The sequence below is a fragment of the Denticeps clupeoides genome, chromosome 19 (genome assembly GCF_900700375.1).
Source record: "Denticeps clupeoides chromosome 19, fDenClu1.1, whole genome shotgun sequence".
Classification (NCBI taxonomy): domain Eukaryota; kingdom Metazoa; phylum Chordata; class Actinopteri; order Clupeiformes; family Denticipitidae; genus Denticeps; species Denticeps clupeoides.
The window spans coordinates 9,156,791-9,175,709 of record NC_041725.1 but is presented as its reverse complement, the minus strand read 5'-3'; the positions used below and the strand labels follow the sequence as shown (position 1 = coordinate 9,175,709).

General features: G+C 47.6%; 1 protein-coding gene across 1 annotated transcript; it reads right to left on the bottom strand.

Annotated features, from left to right (window-relative positions):
* Positions 1-1,201: 1,201 nt before the first annotated feature.
* Positions 1,202-4,584, bottom strand: LOC114768934 (extracellular calcium-sensing receptor-like). Its single transcript, XM_028961461.1, has 6 exons — positions 4,341-4,584; positions 3,861-4,146; positions 2,969-3,790; positions 2,657-2,878; positions 2,438-2,561; positions 1,202-2,302 (listed from the first exon to the last, which is right to left on the bottom strand). The coding sequence occupies exons 2-6, from the start codon at positions 4,119-4,121 to the stop codon at positions 1,398-1,400; spliced, it is 2,334 nt and encodes a 777-aa protein (XP_028817294.1). The 5' UTR covers positions 4,122-4,146; positions 4,341-4,584; the 3' UTR covers positions 1,202-1,397.
* Positions 4,585-18,919: the final 14,335 nt, after the last annotated feature.

Here is an 18,919-nt window from a genome sequence, read left to right as displayed (position 1 = left end):
TCAGAGCTGAGGTGACCTTCTTCATGTATTTATTGAAGACCTTCTCTTTTAAACTTTCAAAGACCTCAACATGGCTAATTCACATGGCTAATTTTATGAAATTACTATACAATTAATTTAATAATTTACTTAATGAACTGGAATGTATGTCTTCTTTAGCACTGATTTCAAGGTCTCTCTATTTACGGTTGCTCCTCATGAGTAAAATCACCGTCCTAATAAACAAATATATAAAAAAAACATATTTTATTGTATATTTTCCTTTTTAACATGGACTGAATGACACGGTTTGTATGTGTTTACTATTACATTTCACTATATTACATTATGATAAGAGGCATTGTTTTTTAACTATAGATAGCTGTCAATGGGATTCAACCTTCCCTACTCTCTTCCACATATTTAGATAATTGCATCAGTGTTTCAACTCCAGTGGCACATCGTTAAACTTCTTTATGGTCATGCAATGTGGTCTGAAGAGCGAGATGGGTTGGCCACATGACAAGACCAAGGCCTGTCTCTGTGGAAAACAGCAGCGAGTGTTAAAGGGCATGATGGATATGTGTTTAGAGTCACATGCCGAGTGGCGCAATTACCACTCGGCAGTGAGTGTCATTACATGACATTAGCCCGCTCCGCCTGCCATGTGTCCCGCGAGGCAGTCTGTTTGTCACCCAGGGCTGGGGACTGGAGACTGTGCGTCACTCTCGACTCTGACAACAGGGCACGACAACATAAATTACTTCTGCCTAATCAGTCACAGGTGGAACTTGCACAATGCAGGGAGGTTATTCGCACTGGTTATTGCGGTCTTCGGCGAGTGGGACACTGAGAAATGGTGTTTACCTACCAGGGACTCAAGAAGACGAGGAATTAGGCCGAGGCAGCTGGGCCACACACGTCTGGAGAATGTGAGCCTTTTAGAAACCCAACAGTGGGGTCCCTCACTGACGTCTGTCAGTTTTGGGTCAATGTCATCATTTGTCAGACATATGTGTGCAATAGCTGCACAACCAAATACATTTTTTTTTCAGAGGGTCTCCATGGGTCGGGGGGTATCATGCATTACACACATCTATACAGAGGAGTACATGTATGATGACTGCAATAAGTCAAGTATAGCATAAAGCTGCAAAACGTTATATTTTGAGGTCAAAGTTGTATTTTACAATGTGCAGCGCAGTACACTCTAGTGGCCATTAACAAAAACTACACAAAAGTACATAAAGCTGCAATCTACACAAAATAATAATAATCTTTCTCTGATAACAAAGCAGAAAAGCTACACAGCATGCAAATGACACTTTTATGTTATTAGGGTGAGTTTACTAAAAAAACATTTATGAATGTTTACATTTAATTCAACAGTTGAACTCACAGTCACGCCAGTACATGTTTTAATGTGCAAATTTGGACATCAGGTGCTTCCTGGTGTTCTTTTCTGGTTTCAACAGGATGATATAGCATTTTGGGAGGAAAAGACAGGCTAGCAGACCATAGCTGGAGGCCAGGATGGCAAACACCTCTGTGGCTGTGCTGTATTTTCCAGGGGAGCTGACATAGGCTGGTACAAAAGATACCCACACAGCAAAGAAAATGAGCATGCTGAAGGTGATCAGCTTGGCTTCGTTGAAGTTGCCGGGCAGCTTTCTTGCCAGAAAAGCCAGGAGGAGGCAAAGGGTGGAGAGCAGGCCAATGTAGCCAAGAACCAGGGAGAATCCCAGGGCAGAGCCCAGGTCACAAAGCAGGATGACACGCGAGCTCTCTCGGCTCAGCAGCCGCCGCGGTGTTGGCGGTGCCACTGCCAGCCACACCCCACAAATCACCACCTGCACGACCGCGCCCATGAAAATCATGGCACGCTGCTGTAGTGGGCCGAACCACTTCATCACTGTGCTGCCTGGCAGGGTGGCCTGGAAGGCCATGAGCACCACAATGGTCTTACCAAGGATGCAGGAGATGCAGAGGGAGAATGTGATGGCAAAGGCGGTGTGGCGTAGCATGCAGGACCAGGTAGTAGGCTCACCGATGAAGGGCAGAGCACACAGAAAGCATAGCCACAGGGAGCTGAGGATGAGGAAGCTCAGTTCTGAGTTGTTGGCACGGACGATGGGCGTGGTCCTGTGGCACGCGAATATGAAGGTGACTGTGAGGGTGCAGCAGGATCCCACCAAGGCCACAGCCAGCATGGTCATGCCCATGTTGTCTTCATAGGAGAGGAACTCCACGTCTTTGGGGATGCAGGCGTCCCTTCTTGGATTGGACCAGAACTCTGGGAGACACTGGACACATTCTATAGCATCTTAAGAAAGACAGTGATTCACACAAAAACATGAATTTATCTTTTCTATTTTTGAATTTGGTTTTAGATTAAGAAAAAGATTATTATTACTATTATGTATTACTACAGATACTGCATCACCTTGTCCTGTTTTACCTGTCTGATTGCTAATCTCCCCAGCTGCACAGACAACACAGTCAAAGCAGCAAATAGCGGCATTTGGCTTATTGGCTTTCCTTGTTCCAGGCGGGCAGCTTTGACTGCACACAGAGAGAGGGACCTGCGGCACACAGAAAGCAGAAACTGCACCAGTGAGAGAGACTGTTACAACTGTACATGTAATACAAATACAGAGTACAGGGATGTGAGCCTTACATCTGTATGGCTCCCAGTCCACAGGATGGCCTTTTCGTCTATCTCCAGTTTACTGTGCGTGGTTTCGTCATACCGTCCTACTGTGACGTATTTCACCTTTCCCTCCACAGACACCTGCCAGTTTATCAGGTCGTATGTAGCCACAGGGTCACCGTTGTTATCGAATTTTGTCTCCTCTCCATATTCATTTGTAAAATCCACCCGTTTCAGGTAATACAGCAGCTGTGAGACACAGACAGATACATATGGAGGAAAAATAGTATAGAATACAAAACAACTTCATAATGGAAGCACTTGTTTTTAATAAGGTACCTGCCAAGGCGCTATGCCGGAATTGTCTGGACAAGATCGGCCAGCAAACGGCCCTCTGCCTGGCACACATTTCTGCATAGCATCCAGGGCATGAGCAATGGCATACACAGCCTTGTACACATTATAAGAAATTCGGAGCTGGGACACGTCTGTGTAGATATTATGCAAGTTGGCCAGATCCTCGGCACCTGAGCATGCAGGTTTGTTTGTGGAAATCATCTCACCACCACCGAGCAATTGACACCCAAAGCTCTCCTGCCAGAACTGTTGGAGGAAAGGGTCCTCGGGGTCCATGGAGGGGTGCAGGCGCAGCAGAAATGGCTGCAGGTCGGGGATAATGGCTCTGCGGATGGCGAAGCCCAGAGAACCCTGGAGGATGGGGTGGAACTCTGCAGTGGAAAGCACTGCAGCTGTGATCCAGGCCTCACTGGCCAGCCACTGTATTTCGGTCAAGTTCTGTCTGAGTGCCTCTTTAAGGAGCGCTCCAGCGTCCTGCTCGAGCGCAAAAAGAAGCACCACCCGCGCCCTGGACCGATGGATCCGCTCCACGATGCCGGACATGAGAACCTGGCCGTGATTCTTCGGAATGATTTCGTGGAGGGCAATGCAGGCACCTATCATCCTCACCTTATCTACAAATATCTGGGCGCCACCTCGGCCATAAGCGTCATCTCCTGCTACCACCCCAACCCAGGTCCAGCCAAAGTGCTTGACCAGCTGGGCCAGGGCATCCACCTGGAAGAAGTCGCTTGGCATAGTCCGCAGGAATGCGGGGAACTGAAGCTTGTTGCTCAAGCAGGCGCAACTAGAGAAGTAGCTGACCTACGGAGAGAGGAGGGCATTTTAACGAACGGCAAGCAAAGCTCAAATTTAACCAAAGGGGGTTCCTCACCTGCGGAACATGGAAAACGCCAAGAAAGCGAGCCACCACCAGCGACAGGGTGGAGCCGCCATCCCCGATAACCACAGGCACCGTGCCGCTGCAGGACGTGCTTGCGTTTTCCTCCTCGCTCCCACCCATGAGAGTCATGGCTGTGCGCAGCGCGTGGAAATGGGTGCTGCACGAGTCGTAGATCCTGTAGCCCAGTGTGATATTTGGCAAGAGGCTGTTGATCCTGTTGATCTTTTCTATGGCGAAAATCATAGTCTGCATCCACCTGAACGTCCTAAAATTAAATCTTAAAAAAGCAAATATATGATCACATGACATCGCATGGATAAGTTTTTTTTTACATTTTGGCATTTTATAGTTAGTAGTAGTAAAAAAAAAACCTTCACAACAAAAATGAATGGACCTGATAAGCAGTGACCTTTAGCATTTACAGAAACTCAAAAGCACATGTAAACACCATCCAGGGGTCCATCAACTAACCCCGAACATTGAACTGGACCTGGCTGTGAAGTGAACGACAGATCTGGCTCTGTCACTGTGTCATGCAAAGAGAAGAGACCCCCCAGGTTGATGTCCCCCTCTTTCTTCAGCACTGGCAGCTCTGAGGGATTGCCGATGGGGTGACACGTGCGCAGGGCTTGCTGCGGGGTGCTTAGTGAAAACACCGGACTCTGGAGGAGATGAGTGAAGGCCACCAGCCAAGCAACACATACACTCCTACACCCACACATGTTTACCACGACCCAGCACAGATCCAGAGAATCAAGTAAAAAAAAAAAAAAACGGCCCTGGGTGCGGAACATTCTAGCCTGAAGACTGCAGCATGGCACAAGACCGCCCAAAGACACAAACCCATCCTCATTTCCCAGCCGAGACCACTGAACCCCACCTTTATACGAAACGGGCACATCACCCACCCCCCTGTCACTAGAGAGATGACCCAATGGAAAGAAAAGCCTCCAGCTTTGTGAATACACAAACGCAAACGTCTTTGTTCTGGATGTCCTAGCAGGTGCACGTCAGATACAAAAGAAATGTCATAAACATCTGTGTTGAGTGATATATTTATACATTTGAACAAAAAAATCTGTTAAAAAACAACACCAAATCCGTGCCATTGATGTCAACATTTTTTTAAATGCTTACAAGGCTGAGAAGAGCAGAAAACAGGTGGCACGCTGAGGACATTGCTGGGCCCCTTTTGCTCTGCCACTGAAACCTGGGGATCATTTAATGACTCATTAAGGCTGTACTCTGCAAGATAAATGGGACTGCTGTTTGGGAACAGTTCATTATTGTAAGTGCCTCAGGCAAAATGTGTGTGCGTGAGGCAGAGGCTGAAAGCTAAAAAGGTGCCTTGTTGTGTTGCTCCAGGCTACAAACCCATTTCTCTTCTCTAATTCTGCTGTGAGATTACCCCCTCAGCATGCTAAGTGTTTCTGTGCTGGGCTCCCTGAGGACCTCTGGAGCCCAAAGGAGCTCTCTGCAGAAGAGGCAATTCTGGCACAAGAGACCATCTGAATATATAAGACCAACATCAAAACCCAAATGTACTGAAGTTTAGAAATTGTATGTCTATTCCCAATGCTCATCTCGTTTGATATGCAAAAAAATGCATGCATGTGTCCTCTGCATTTAACACATCACCTTGTGGGTTTTGGGCAGCCATGAACTGCTCCGCAGGAGCACTGTAGGGACGGTATCTTGCTCAATTGGACCTCAGTTGTACCTTGACGCTTTGGGATTTGAACCAGCAAACTTTGGATTATGAGTCTTCTTCTTCAGCTGCTAGGCCATTACTGCCCCTGCTGTTCTATAAACACATTACACAACGATGATAACCATACATATTTGATATTAATTTAAGATATTAACTAAATTAAATTAATTAATTTAATATATATTTTAGGAAAGGTATGGTATGTTGTACACTGCTAATGAATCATTTGCATTATTTGTTATGTCAGTAATATTGACATTATCATTGAAACCACCTTGCTAGGTATTCAAGAATGATTTTTTTTTTGGCACAGCCGATTCTATAATATGAACAAAGCCATTTTCAAAATTCAAGATTCAAGATTGGTTTATTGTCAGTACAACATTATACACAGTAATAATGTTTCACACAGACCCCCCATAGTGCAATAATAAAAGAAAGAAAAATGTATATACACATTAAACTATATTAGCTAAAACTAAACCTTAAGTACTGTACAGATCTCTATAATTTGTACATTTAATACAGTAAATAAGTGGCCATTAAACATAAGTCTTTCATAGTACATTTACATTTATGGTATTTTTCACACGCCCTTTGTCACGACTACGGACTTACGGGGGAAGGAAGCGCAGAGGTTTGACATACTGGGAAGGGGTTTTATTATAACAAACAATAACGAAATACAAAGAAACAATGGCGCGGTGGCCGAAAACAGTTTAACATAAATCAAGAACTGAAACAAACCCGTAGGCGTGTGGCGATTGCCAGAACTCAAAACACATAAAACTAAACAAGGTCAAGTTCGTGCAGAGAGTTCACGAAAATGCCAGAGACCCAGAAAGGGCGGAAACTTCCGGCATTTATGGGGCGTCAGGATTTGAGTCAGGTGTGGAGCCCAGCTGCAGGCAATCCTGACAGAGCCCCCCCTCCAAGGGCTACGTCCTCGGAGCCCCAACAGTACCATCAGTGGAGGCGGCGGGGCGGACGGCGGCAACCACAGGGCTCCTGCCCTGCTGTATCCTCCCCTTGGAGGACCCGGTCCCTCGGGCTGGCTCCCCGGCGTGGTCAGGCGTGGCGGCCCCGGTCCCTCGGGCTGGCTCCCCGGTGTGGTCCCGCGTGGCGGCCCCGGACCCTCGGCGTGGTCCCGCGTGGCGGCCCCGGACCCTCGGCCCGGCTCCCCGGCGTGGTCCCGCGTGGCGGCCCCGGACCCTCGGCCCGGCTCCCCGGCGTGGTCCCGCGTGGCGGCCCCGGACCCTCGGCGCGGCTCTCCGGCGTGGCAGCCCCGGTCCCTCGGCCCGGCTCCCCGGCGTGGTCAGGCGTGGCGGCCCCGGTCCCTCGGCCCGGCGTGGTGGCCCCAGTCCCTCGGCCCGGCTCCCCGGCATGGTCCCGCGTGGCGGCCCCGGACCCTCGGCCCGGCTCCCCGGCGTGGTCCCGCGTGGCGGCCCCGGACCCTCGGCCCGGCTCCCCGGCGTGGTCCCGCAGAGTTCGATCCCTGGCTCAGGCTCTGGCCGATCAAACTCCGCCCTCAGTCTCTGCTGGAAGTCCCGAAAACTCCTGTCTGTCTCTCCCTGCTGCCAGAGGGCTGCGCTCCAGCCCCATGCTGACCCAAGCAGACACGCGAGGATGGTGGTGGTCTTATCAGTGTCTGCTGCCCCACTGAAGGGTCCCGGGACAATTGGGCTGTCCCACACGGGGCTGGGCTCGTGGGTGGAGATGGTGGTAGGTGTGTGGTGTGGAGGGGGGTGGACGTCTTCTCCAGCAGGTGTGGGCGCTGGTGCTGCGCTGCCATTTCGCTGGGGAACGTCCGGGCAGAGGGAAGGCGGGTCGGCGACTGGAGCAGGAATGGAGGATTCCCTGCGAGGCAGTCCCGGCAGCGCAGTTGCTGGCTGGCGACCTCCCGTCGCCCTCTTCCACCAGCTTTCCTCACACTGCTGGGAGGGACGTGGGTCTCCACGGACCTCGTGACGATCCTGGATGGGCGCGATGGGCGGAGCCATCCCGGCACCGACTGCCCAAACGGCGGCATCCTGGTCGTCGTCCGTGTCCACCTCGTACCCCCGGAAGTCACATGGGTCATCACGGACGCCGCGATGATCTCGGACGCGCGCGCTGGGCGGAGCCATCCCGGCAACGACCGCCCACCGAAAATCCACGTCATCATCGCTTTCGTCATCCGTGTCCTCCCACCGGTGACTCCAAGGGTCGTCCACCCTGCGGACATCCTGGACCCATGGCGCGATAAGCTCCCATGGGCAGTACTCTGGCCATTCGGGCTGGAGGCTGCCCACCTCCTCGCTGGAGGAACGCCGCCGTTGTCGCTTCTCACCCACCTGGAAGTGACGTGGGTCCCCACGGACCTTGCGACGATCGCAGACTGGCGCGATGGGCGGAGCCCAACTCTCGTCTCCCGTGCTCTCGTCGTCGTCCGTGTCGTCCCAGTCCACGGGGAGCCTGGCCAGCAGAGCGCAGAGTTCTTGGCTCGACATGGCGAAGATCGTGGGGGTCGCATCTTCTGCGCTCGCTGCCCACGTCACTTCCTCGCTGCTGCCGACGCCAACGTCCTCGCTCCGCCCACTCACCCGCCGACATTGTCGCTTCTGGGTTTCGCGGAGTTTCCCGGGGGTGACGTCATCACGCGGCGCCGCGTACCACGGCTTCTCGGGGAGAAAACGCTCCACCAGAACGGGCGGCGCGTCTCTCCCCTGGCGTCCGCGTTCGCCGCGCCGCGCTGCGTCCTTCGCGGCGTTTCTTCTCCTCTGTTTTTTACCTCTGCGCTTTTGGGTGGGTCGCTGGCATTCTGTCACGACTACGGACTTACGGGGGAAGGAAGCGCAGAGGTCTGACATGCTGGGAAGGGGTTTTATTATAACAAACAATAACGAAATACAAAGAAACAATGGCGCGGTGGCCGAAAACAGTTTAACATAAATCAAGAACTGAAACAAACCCGTAGGCGTGTGGCGATTGCCAGAACTCAAAACACATAAAACTAAACCAGGTCAAGTTCGTGCAGAGAGTTCACGAAAATGCCAGAGACCCAGAAAGGGCGGAAACTTCCGGCATTTATGGGGCGTCAGGATTTGAGTCAGGTGTGGAGCCCCGCTGCAGGCAATCCTGACACCCTTATCCAGAGTGACTTACAACGTGCTTCCATGTTACAATCAATGAGGTGATAATAGTCTATTTAGTTGAAAATCTGGATGACATTAAAACTGGAATCAGACTCAAATCATTCAATGCAAAAATTTAAACAGTGAATTCAAAACATCAAATTCTACTGGCACCTCAGTAATACCCGTGAAATAGAAGTGTTGACTACATAAAATAATTCTATAACATGCTTCAAAAGAAAATCAATGTTCTTTCTATTCTAAAAAAGTTCAAGCTGGATTTACAAGAAATACATGTAGACACAATGGTTCAACTCAAAACTCTTGAAAGACATAGATGTTGTCACATAGCAAGTTTATTGAAACAATGTCATGGTAAATGCATGCTGTTGTCAAAGCTAAAGCTGGTCCAACCATCTATTTTGCAAAGCATTGTAGCTTAAAAAGTTTATAGGCACTTCAGCCACCTTTGTCTGCACACAATGGAATCAATTGTGTGCATTTCTGTAATACCTATTTGCTGACAGCCACTGCAAACTATACTTTCAATTTTAGTCCAGCTCCATACAGTAAAAACACAATGATTCTTGATACAGTGATTCACAAATTCTTAGAGCCATGTAGGTGTCAGGATTGCCTGCAGCTGGGCTCCACACCTGACTCCAATCCTGACGCCCCATAAATGCCGGAAGTTTCCGCCCCTTCTGGGTCTCCGGCATTTTCGTGAACTCGCTGCACGAACTTGACCTGGTTTAGTTTCATGTGTTTTGAGTTCTGGCAATCGCCACACGCCTATGGGCTAGTTTCAGTTCTTTATTTAAGTTAAATCGTTTTCGGCCACCGCGCCTGTCTTTATTTGTGTTTATTGTTTATTTAATAATAAAAACCCCTTCCCAGCATGTCAGACCTCTGCGCTTCCTTCCCCCGTAAGTCCGTAGTCGTGACAGAATGCCGGAGACCCACCCAAAAGCGCAGAGGTGGAAAGCAGAGGAGAAAATGCACCGCGAAGGACGCAGCCCGGCGCGGCGAACGCGGACGCCAGGGGAGAGACGCGCCGCCCGTTCTGGTGGAGCATTTTCTCCCAGAGAAGCCGTGGTACGCGGCGCCGCGTGATGACGTCACCCCCGGGAAACTCTGCGAAACCCGGAAGCGACAACGTCGGCGGGTGAGTGGGCGGAGCGAGGACGTTGGCGTTGGCAGCAGCGAGGAAGTGACGTGGGCAGCGAGCGCAGAAGATGCGACCCCCACGATCTTCGCCATGTCGAGCCAAGAACTCTGCGCTCTGCTGGCAAGACTCCCCGTGGACCTGGACGACACGGACGACGACGAGAGCATGGGAGACGAGAGTTGGGCTCCGCCCATCGCGCCAGTCTGCGATCGTCGCAAGGTCCGTGGGGACCCACGTCACTTCCAGGGGGGTGAGAAGCGACAACGGCGGCGTTCCTCCAGCGAGGAGGTGGGCAGGCTCCAGCCCGAATGGCCAGAGTACTGTCCCTGGGAGTTGATCGCACCCTGGGTCCAGGATGTCCGCAGGGTGGACGACCCTCGGAGTCACAGGTGGGAGGACACGGATGACGAAAGCGACAATGACGTGGATTTTCGTTGGGCAGTCGGGGCCGGGATGGCTCCACCCAGCGCGCGCGTCCGAGATTGTCGCGACATCCGTCAAGATCCACGTGACTTCCGAGGGTATGAGGTCGACACGGACCAACACGAGGATGACGCCGATTGGGCAGTCGGTGCCGGGATGGCTCCGCCCATCGTGCCCGTCCATGATCGTTGCGAGGTCCGTGGAAACCCACGTCAGTCCCAGAGGTGCGACAACAGTGAGGAGGAGGACAGCGACGGGAGGTCGCCAGCCAGCAACTGCACTGCCGGAACTGCCTCACAGGGAAGATGCCCTCCCAGCTCCAGTCGCCGACCCGCCTTCCCTCTGCTCGGACGTTCCCCAGCTGAACGGCAGCGCATAACCAGCGCCCCCACATGCTGGAGTAGACGTCCACCACCCCCCACGCCCACCACCATCTCCAGCGACGTGCCCAGCCCCGTGTGGGACAGCCAAATGGTCCCAGGACCCTTCAGTGGAGCAGCAGACACGGATGAGATCACTACCATCCTCACATGTCTGACTGGATCAGCATGGGGCTGGAGCACAGCCCTCTGGCAGCAGGGAGAGACCGACAGGAGTTTTCGGGACTTCCAGCAGAGACTGAGGGCGGAGTTTGATCGGCCAGAGCCTGAGCCAGGGATCGAACTCTGCTGCTCCACCACATCCAGTACCAGTCAGGATCCGGGGCAAGAAGACCAAGCACTGGCGGGCGACGAAAAGGTCGCACCTCCCGAGATCCTGGCTGTGCCCCCTGAGGAGGTCCCGGAGAGCCCAGAGAGGGAGCCAGATGACCCTCTCTTCTGTCTGTCTCTGTCTGTGTGTGTGTGCGTGGCATATGTGTCCGTATGTCGCCCCCCCACTTCCCCTCTTTGTGTCCACCAGATGGCGACCCAGCCGCGGAGCCGAACCCCAGGGAGGAGGTTCCTGACCTGAATGTGCAAGGTGAGGTGGACAAGCCCCAAGGTACCCATTAAGTCCAGCCGGGGGGGGTGCTCCCCCAAAGAATTTTTTGGGGGGGTGCAGTTCGGGTTGGGGACTCCTCCTGAGGGGAGGGTAGGTGGGGAAGCGATTGAGCTGGGTCCTCCGGTAGCCAGTGAGGAGGGTGGGCCAGGCATGGGTCTGTGTCCGCCTCCAGAGGGGTGGAGCGCCATAGAGCCCCCTGGTAGGCACGAGAACCCAGCTGGGTCAGGCAGGAAGAGGGCCTGCTTGTCCCAACGGACGCAGAAGGGGCTAGCCGGATGGTCTGGCAATTCCCCCCTCTTGGCACCAGGGCCGGGCAGTGAGAGGGGCTGCATAGTCACGCCAGGGAGGGGCCGCCACGCCAGGGAGCCAGGCCGAGGGACCGGGGCCGCCACGCCTGACCACGCCGGGGGGCCAGGCCGAGGGACCGGGGCCGCCACGCCGGGGAGCCAGGCCGAGGGACCGGGGCCGCCACGCCTGACCACGCCGGGGAGCCAGCCCGAGGGACCGGGTCCTCCAAGGGGAGGATACAGCAGGGCAGGAGCCCTGTGGTTGCCACCGTCCGCCCCGCCGCCTCCACTGATGGTACTGTTGGGGCTCTGAGGACGTAGCCCTTGGAGGGGGGGCTCTGTCAGGATTGCCTGCAGCTGGGCTCCACATCCAATCCTGACTCCAATCCTGACACCCCATAAATGCCGGAAGTTTCCGCCCCTTCTGGGTCTCCGGCATTTTCGTGAACTCTCTGCACGAACTTGACCTGGTTTAGTTTCATGTGTTTTGAGTTCTGGCAATCGCCACACGCCTACGGGTTAGTTTCAGTTCTTTATTTAAGTTAAATCGTTTTTGGCCACCGCGCCCGTCTTTATTTGTGTTTATTGTTTATTTAATAATAAAAACCCCTTCCCAGTATGTCAGACCTCTGCGCTTCCTTCCCCCGTAAGTCCGTAGTCGTGACAGTAGGCTTGGTAAAAACACAGTGTATCTTGACTCAGGGTGCGTGGTGGAAGGAGGCATAGAAGCTGGACATTGTAGGGTAAGTATACTTATTTAACACAGGAAATGAACATGCATGAGGGCCAAAAGGAAAGAGAAATAAACAGAAACAAACCCATAGGCATGTGAATAACTATCAGGAACATAAACAGGGAAAAACACATGCAGTCCACCGGTGCTTGCTAGCTTTTAAGGAGCCCTGCTTAATCGTGCCTAATTGGCTTCACTTTGGATTGATCAGTGGAAGATGAAGTTGAAGATGAGCTTTATTGTGATTTCAGCTACACACATGTTATACGGTACATAGTGAAATGAAACAACATTTTTGCTACATGTAACATTTAGACAATTGAACAAAGTTACATACAGGTCACACAGGCAGCACAAGAGTAACATTTAACAAAAAACATTTAGACAACATGTAGACAAGACAGCGCTAAAATGGGTGAAGTGAAATATAAATGTGCAAACTTAAAATAGTGCAAATACTATTAATAGTGAAACAGTGCAATAATAGATAATATTATTCAATGTTATAGAGGTAGTGTAAGTGTGAGACCAGAGTGGACAGTTCTTGTGTGTTCAGGTGTCTGATGGCCTGTGGAAAGCAGCTGTTGCATAATCTGGCAGTGAGGACCTCAATGCTTCGGTACCTTTTTCCGGATGGTAGGAGGGTGAAAAGTGCATGTGAGGGATGTGTGGAGTCCTTCACAATGCTGGTGGCTTTCCTGATGCAGCGTGTGTGGTAAATATCTGGTCAGAAAGCGCTCAATAGTCCCTCTATAGAAGGTGGTGAAGATGGGTGGTGAGATGGGCTTTCCTCAGCCTCCGCAGGAAGTTGAAACCCTGCTGAGCTTCCTTGGCTGTTAAGCAGGTATTGAGAGTCCAGGAGAGGTTCTCCTCTAGATGAACACCGAGGGTATGTTCTTGATGATCTCCACACAAGATCTGTCGATGTTCAGTGGAGCAGGGTCTGTCCGTTCTCTTCTGAAACAATCGTCTCTTTAGTTTTGTCCAGATGAGTACCAGATGGCACCAATTGCATTACATTCATGTTACATTCATGTATTGCCGGGTCAAGTGAATAATGAGGCACAGCCAATCCACTAGCGTGTAGTGAATAGGCGTGTAGGAAGCCAATGACTTAATCTTTAGACAGGTCAAAAACCCAGATAATTCTAAAAGCATGGTCAGAAGCCATTTCCAGGTCTCAAAATGACAACATGTCAATGGAAAAGAGGACATCTACACCTTATTGGGGACACACAGGCTGGTAAAATCTGATCATGAACCTGCATAGCTCATGCTCTGCTTTCTTATGAACTTTCTTTGTTCATAAAACCTTGCAATTATAGAATAGAATAGAATTAATTTTATTGTCACTATATGCATGTACAATGGGATTTAAAGCAGCTCCTCCAGTGCAGGCATATATGTACAAAATAGTGCAGAGATACAAATATACAAATAAACATAACACAATACATTAAGGGGCAGTTACAAGTGAGTGCCTGTGTTGTATACATGTGGGAAGAACAAATAACTGAGTATGGTTTTATATAAAGTGTATATTTTATATAATGTGTGCAAAAAATATTAGTGCACATTTGTTCCCATTGTTTCAAGTATTCACAGTAGTGATGAACATGTGGTGAGTAGTGAGTGTTGGACAGTGAGAATAATGTTATTGAACAGTATACAGTATACAGTATGGGAGGTGCGACTGTGTGTTCAGTGCATGTGAAAGTTTAAAGTGGTGATGACTTTTTGGAAAAAAACTGTTCTTGAGCTGGTTTGTCCTTGTTGTGATGCACCTGTAACGTCTTCCTGAGGGCAGCAGGTCAGAGACATGAGAGACAGGGTGGGAGCAGTAGAGTCATCGGGAGGTTTAGATGTCCATCAGGGATGGGAGAGGACAGCCAATGATCGTCTGTGTTGCCTTTACAACATTCTGAACCCTGATTAAAGACCTCAACCCAATGCCATTCTGGCCAGTGGTGACCTTTCCCAAACAACTCTACGAGACCCAAGGATTGTAAACCATCTTCACTGATAAGAACAAGCACACACCCCCCCTAAGAAAAAGGATAAGGAATAAGGAAACAAACCCGTAATCAAAGGGTTGTCTGTTTGAATCCCGACCCACCAAAGTGACACTGAGGTGCCACTGAGTAAAGTACCATCCCCACACACTGCTCACCGGGTGCCTTTCATAGCTTTCCACTGTGCAGATGACACATTTCGTTGTGTGCACCATGTGCTGTGCTGCAGTGTTTCACAATGACAAACACTTCACTTTACTTATTATGAAAGCAAAATGTGACTAAAGGAACACACTGGCATCACACGGGGTTAAAGCACACAAGGGGAGTGAGGAGAAAAAGGCCAACATAAATAGTCCCAATTCCTCAAACCAAACAGAAAACTCCTGTGGGTGTTTAGGCCAGCTGGCCAGGACACCTGGTTGGGCCAGGGGAACTGTAGCCTCACAAACCCCAGCTTCAAACCCAACACCAGGGTGCCCAGGGGAAGTGGTGGCCTAGCGGTTAGGAAAGTGGCCCCGTAATCAGAAGGTTGCAGATTCGAATCCCTGTCAGAGCCAAGGTGCCACTGAGATGCCACAGAGCAAAGCACCGTCACCACACACTGCTCCCCGGGCGCCTGTCATGGATGCCTATTGCTCACCATGGGTGATGGTTGAAAGCAGAGGACACATTTCATTGTGTCACTGTGTGCTGTGGAAGGGCTAGCGGAAGAAAACAGGATTTGAGGTCAGGGCATGGGAACTGGTAAGGGTGATAAGGGTGTCTGCCCATTGACACGTATGCAAATTTTATATTTAGGACATAATTCCACAAGAACCGGCAAATATTTACCCAAACAGGTGAAGCCAGCAGGGTTGCCAAGCAATAACAGACATGTAGCCATGTGACATGTTTTTGGGGTCTGGATCACTTGGGTTTGAGCAAATGCAAAAAAGTATTAGAAAGCATTGACAAATGCCTGAAGAATTCTGACAGGTGGCCCAGGAAATGCTGCAGTGTGTGCAAAAAATAACAAAAAATAATTTCAGGCATTGCGGCATAAAAGATGAAGAACATGTTACTATTTGTGATTTACAGTTTAATTAAATACAAAAAAGAAATGATTCCTTTTAACTATCCTGAACAGAAAAGCAACTCTGTACTCAACCAGGCATTTTTGTTTGAGTGTAAATATTTATCACACCCAGAAGACAAACTTTAATGCTTTTTAAAAAAAATTATAAATAAGAGGAATGCGCTCTTGTGAAATCTCTATGGTCTGCAGTGGCCAGGATTTACCAAAACAAGTCCCAGTAAGATGACAGGATCCTGGGTGACCAAGTCTCATTGATGCATGTGGGGAAAGCAAGCAGGCCTGTGCTGTCAGATCAAACAGCAAAGCAAATTACTTTACTTTAAAATTACTTAAAAAAAAAAGTTTTATCATTTAGGTAAAAGATTCAGTTTTCTCAATTTCTGATGTACGATGAATCAATGAGAGCTGCACAAAACATTGCCGGCTTCAGGATAAACACACATCTTTATAGCAGCAGTGAACCTGACCAGCATGCACTTCTATGCACATCAAGCACATCAAAGTGTGATGCTGTTTATATTAATTGTTTCTATGAGCCTGGAGCAAAAACAGGCCAAATTTACAGGCCAAATTAATCACTATGTATGCATCACAAGTTGGCCTTTCATGACTGTATTCTGTATAATGGCAACATTTTATTTTTAGAACTCTTTAATTTATCATAAGATATCAATCATACTACATCAATCATTCTCAATGTGCAATCAATACTAAACCCATTCAAAAAATGAAATGCATGTTTAAATAAATTTTAAAGCACTTTTAGCTGCGTTTATTCTGACACATTATTACAAATGTAAGCATTGCTCTTCAGGGCAATAATATGTTATTGAGTTTTTCATAATAATAATAATAATAAGAAATAATAATGTGCTCATGATGCAATTGTTTTCTTGGGATTTGAACTGAGGTGGAAAAAAGTTTTATTTTGATCCATATTAGTCTCACAGGTCAAAGCAACAGTTGCCAGCTGGCAATGATAAACAATAAAAGAAAAGTCTCATGGGCTGAGCTGAGTTGTTTGTGAACTCAGGGTAAAGCACTTCCTGGTAAATTTGTCGTTTTTCACAATCCAGAGCTGCTCATGGCAAAGGTTTAATTGGAGGAAAAAGCTTGGCTGCAACCAAGCGGCATAATTGGGTATGGAGGGAAGAGCCACCCCTGGGGGACTGGGGCATATGTCCTCTGTTCAACTGGCAACAGAGGCGACAGGTGAGCACCGGTAAACATGTGTGGACAGGTAACTGTTTCCCATTCACATGATGAAACAGCAGATGGGAGACACAAGCTCAGGTGCGTGCCATGGAATAATTATACCCCAGGGGTAATAGGGGACGCATGACGAGAGGGTGGTGTAGTGATTAGAGACTGAACAAAAGAACAATCACTTTTAATTTAATTAAAACATAATTAAAACTTTGTTGCCACAAAAAGAATAAAAATGAACTTTTTGTATTTACAGTTAATTAGTCAATATGAAAATGATGACAATAATCTTTAGAAGTGGTTAACTTTGCCATTTAAAATTCTAAAAGGAGACTTAATAATTTATAATAATGGTGTTTACAGATGCAAAACAACTTCCACCACCCCTAATATTAATAATAATAATGATGGTAATAACATTTGTTATTAATACATAAATAAATAAATTGCAATTATTATTGTGATATCATAATTATTAGAATAATATTATTACTATTATTACTATTACTAATACTATTGGTTTGATTGACTCATATTAAAAGCAGCTCATACATAAATATAAATATAACAGATATATATTCTAGGGACTGACTGAACTGCTGTATTTGTTTGCACTGAATATTACTTTTCATTTTATGAACAAAGAATTGTTTTTTTATTTTGTTGTATATGTATAGTTATACAAAATAAAATGTAATTGCCCTGATTTAAATTCTAATAACAAACCATAATTACAAAGAATCTTTAATCCTTCTTCACTCTTGCAGACTGCAGAACATTGTAGCAATGTTTGTTTTGTGATCCAAACTTCACAGCGGCGCTAGGGGGAGCTCTAGGACAGCATCCTAAACCATCTCAGGTCAGGATTTTAATTAAAGATCACCGTTATACAAGGTCAACCTGTGCTATATATGATATATATAAAAACTACAGAAAAAAAAGATTATTGTGCAAGTACTCATTTAAATGTAACTTACATATAAATATGATCTTCCTAAGCTTCCCGTCCCACTAATACTTTATACTAAAGTACAAGCAAGAATATTCACTTGAAAAAAGGGGGAAATGCCATGTTTCATACTGCTAAATGCTGATAAAATAAAATAAAATATAAAAAACTGAGGTCATATAGACTCATGATAAAATCAAATCGGCAGATCAAAGTTGAATCTCTGAACTAATCATGTGTTGCATGATCAGATGCATTTGCACATTTGTTCACTTTTATGAGACCATCATATAAAATGGTTGGTTTAGCATAAGGTTTATTTTGTGTAATGATTTATTAAAATCATTAAAATCTGTCTTTATTAAAGCATTTCATGAAAAAAAAATATGAACAACTTCAAACAGTCACTCAGACTCACTTTTCAGTGCAAGGGTGGTGGTTAACATATTCTTGGCCTTGTATTGTTTCACTACTACAATGCAATATACACTGTTGATCTTTTAATTAATATGTGCCAAATTACTCCATACACTGAACTACCGTACATGAACATTTATATGTCACAGACCATTACAGGCCTTGAAAAATTCAGATTACAACCAAACAACAAATGTTAAATGTAATTTATTATTAGTAGGATGACAGGATCTCATCAGTGTGAATATGCAGGATGATAGTGTAAAGATAATGTAAATGTAAATAGTGATAGTGTAAATTTACAGAGGTCCGAGGATCAGGATTAGCAGGCAATAATGGAAGTGCTTGGGAAAGAAAGAACAGGAATTATGATATCCAATTTTATTTTCTAGTTTCTCTCTTTTGAAAGACCAGGTTCATTCTTTGGCCCATGCATTTTGCATAATGTTTGATTAGGATTTATAGGGTCAATGATCTTAGTTGTGGTAAAGTTATCCCCTCCTGTGCAAGGAGACAAAAGATAAATTAACACATTTACTGGAGTATATGTTTAATGTTTTCAAAATGTTTTTAAAATTTGGTGCACATCAATATTTTTAATTATTCAGTAACTCCAAAGTTTTTGCTGTTGGACTGTTTGGTTTCAGGTTCAGACCGGGGACCTGAACCTTAATGAGACTTTATGACTCGGGAGAGCAGCATGACACACAGGCACAGAGGAAAATGCAAAGTCATCCGAACAACACGATGACGGGCAGGCCCGCGGACGAAAACACGTTCTTTAATTAAATCTCCGCTGACAGCCCGGTCACATTAATCAGCATTTGCAACAGTGGTGTGCCACAGGTAAAAACAACAACAGCACATTAGCACAAGTCTCACAATTCCCCATGTAGCCAGGCGGTGTGGATCAACTGTTTATTTTGAGCAAATGTCAAAAGTGTGACCTCATGTTCATGTCCAAAATCTACT

Coding starts and splice junctions, on each gene's coding strand:
- LOC114768934 (XM_028961461.1), bottom strand. CDS start 4,121: ATGCAGACTATGATTTTCGCCATAGAAAAGATCAACAGGATCAACAGC. Junction 3,791..3,860: donor GCGTTTTCCATGTTCCGCAG/GTGAGGAACCCC, acceptor CTCTCTCCGTAG/GTCAGCTACTTCTCTAGTTG. Junction 2,879..2,968: donor CCGGCATAGCGCCTTGGCAG/GTACCTTATTAA, acceptor TGTGTCTCACAG/CTGCTGTATTACCTGAAACG.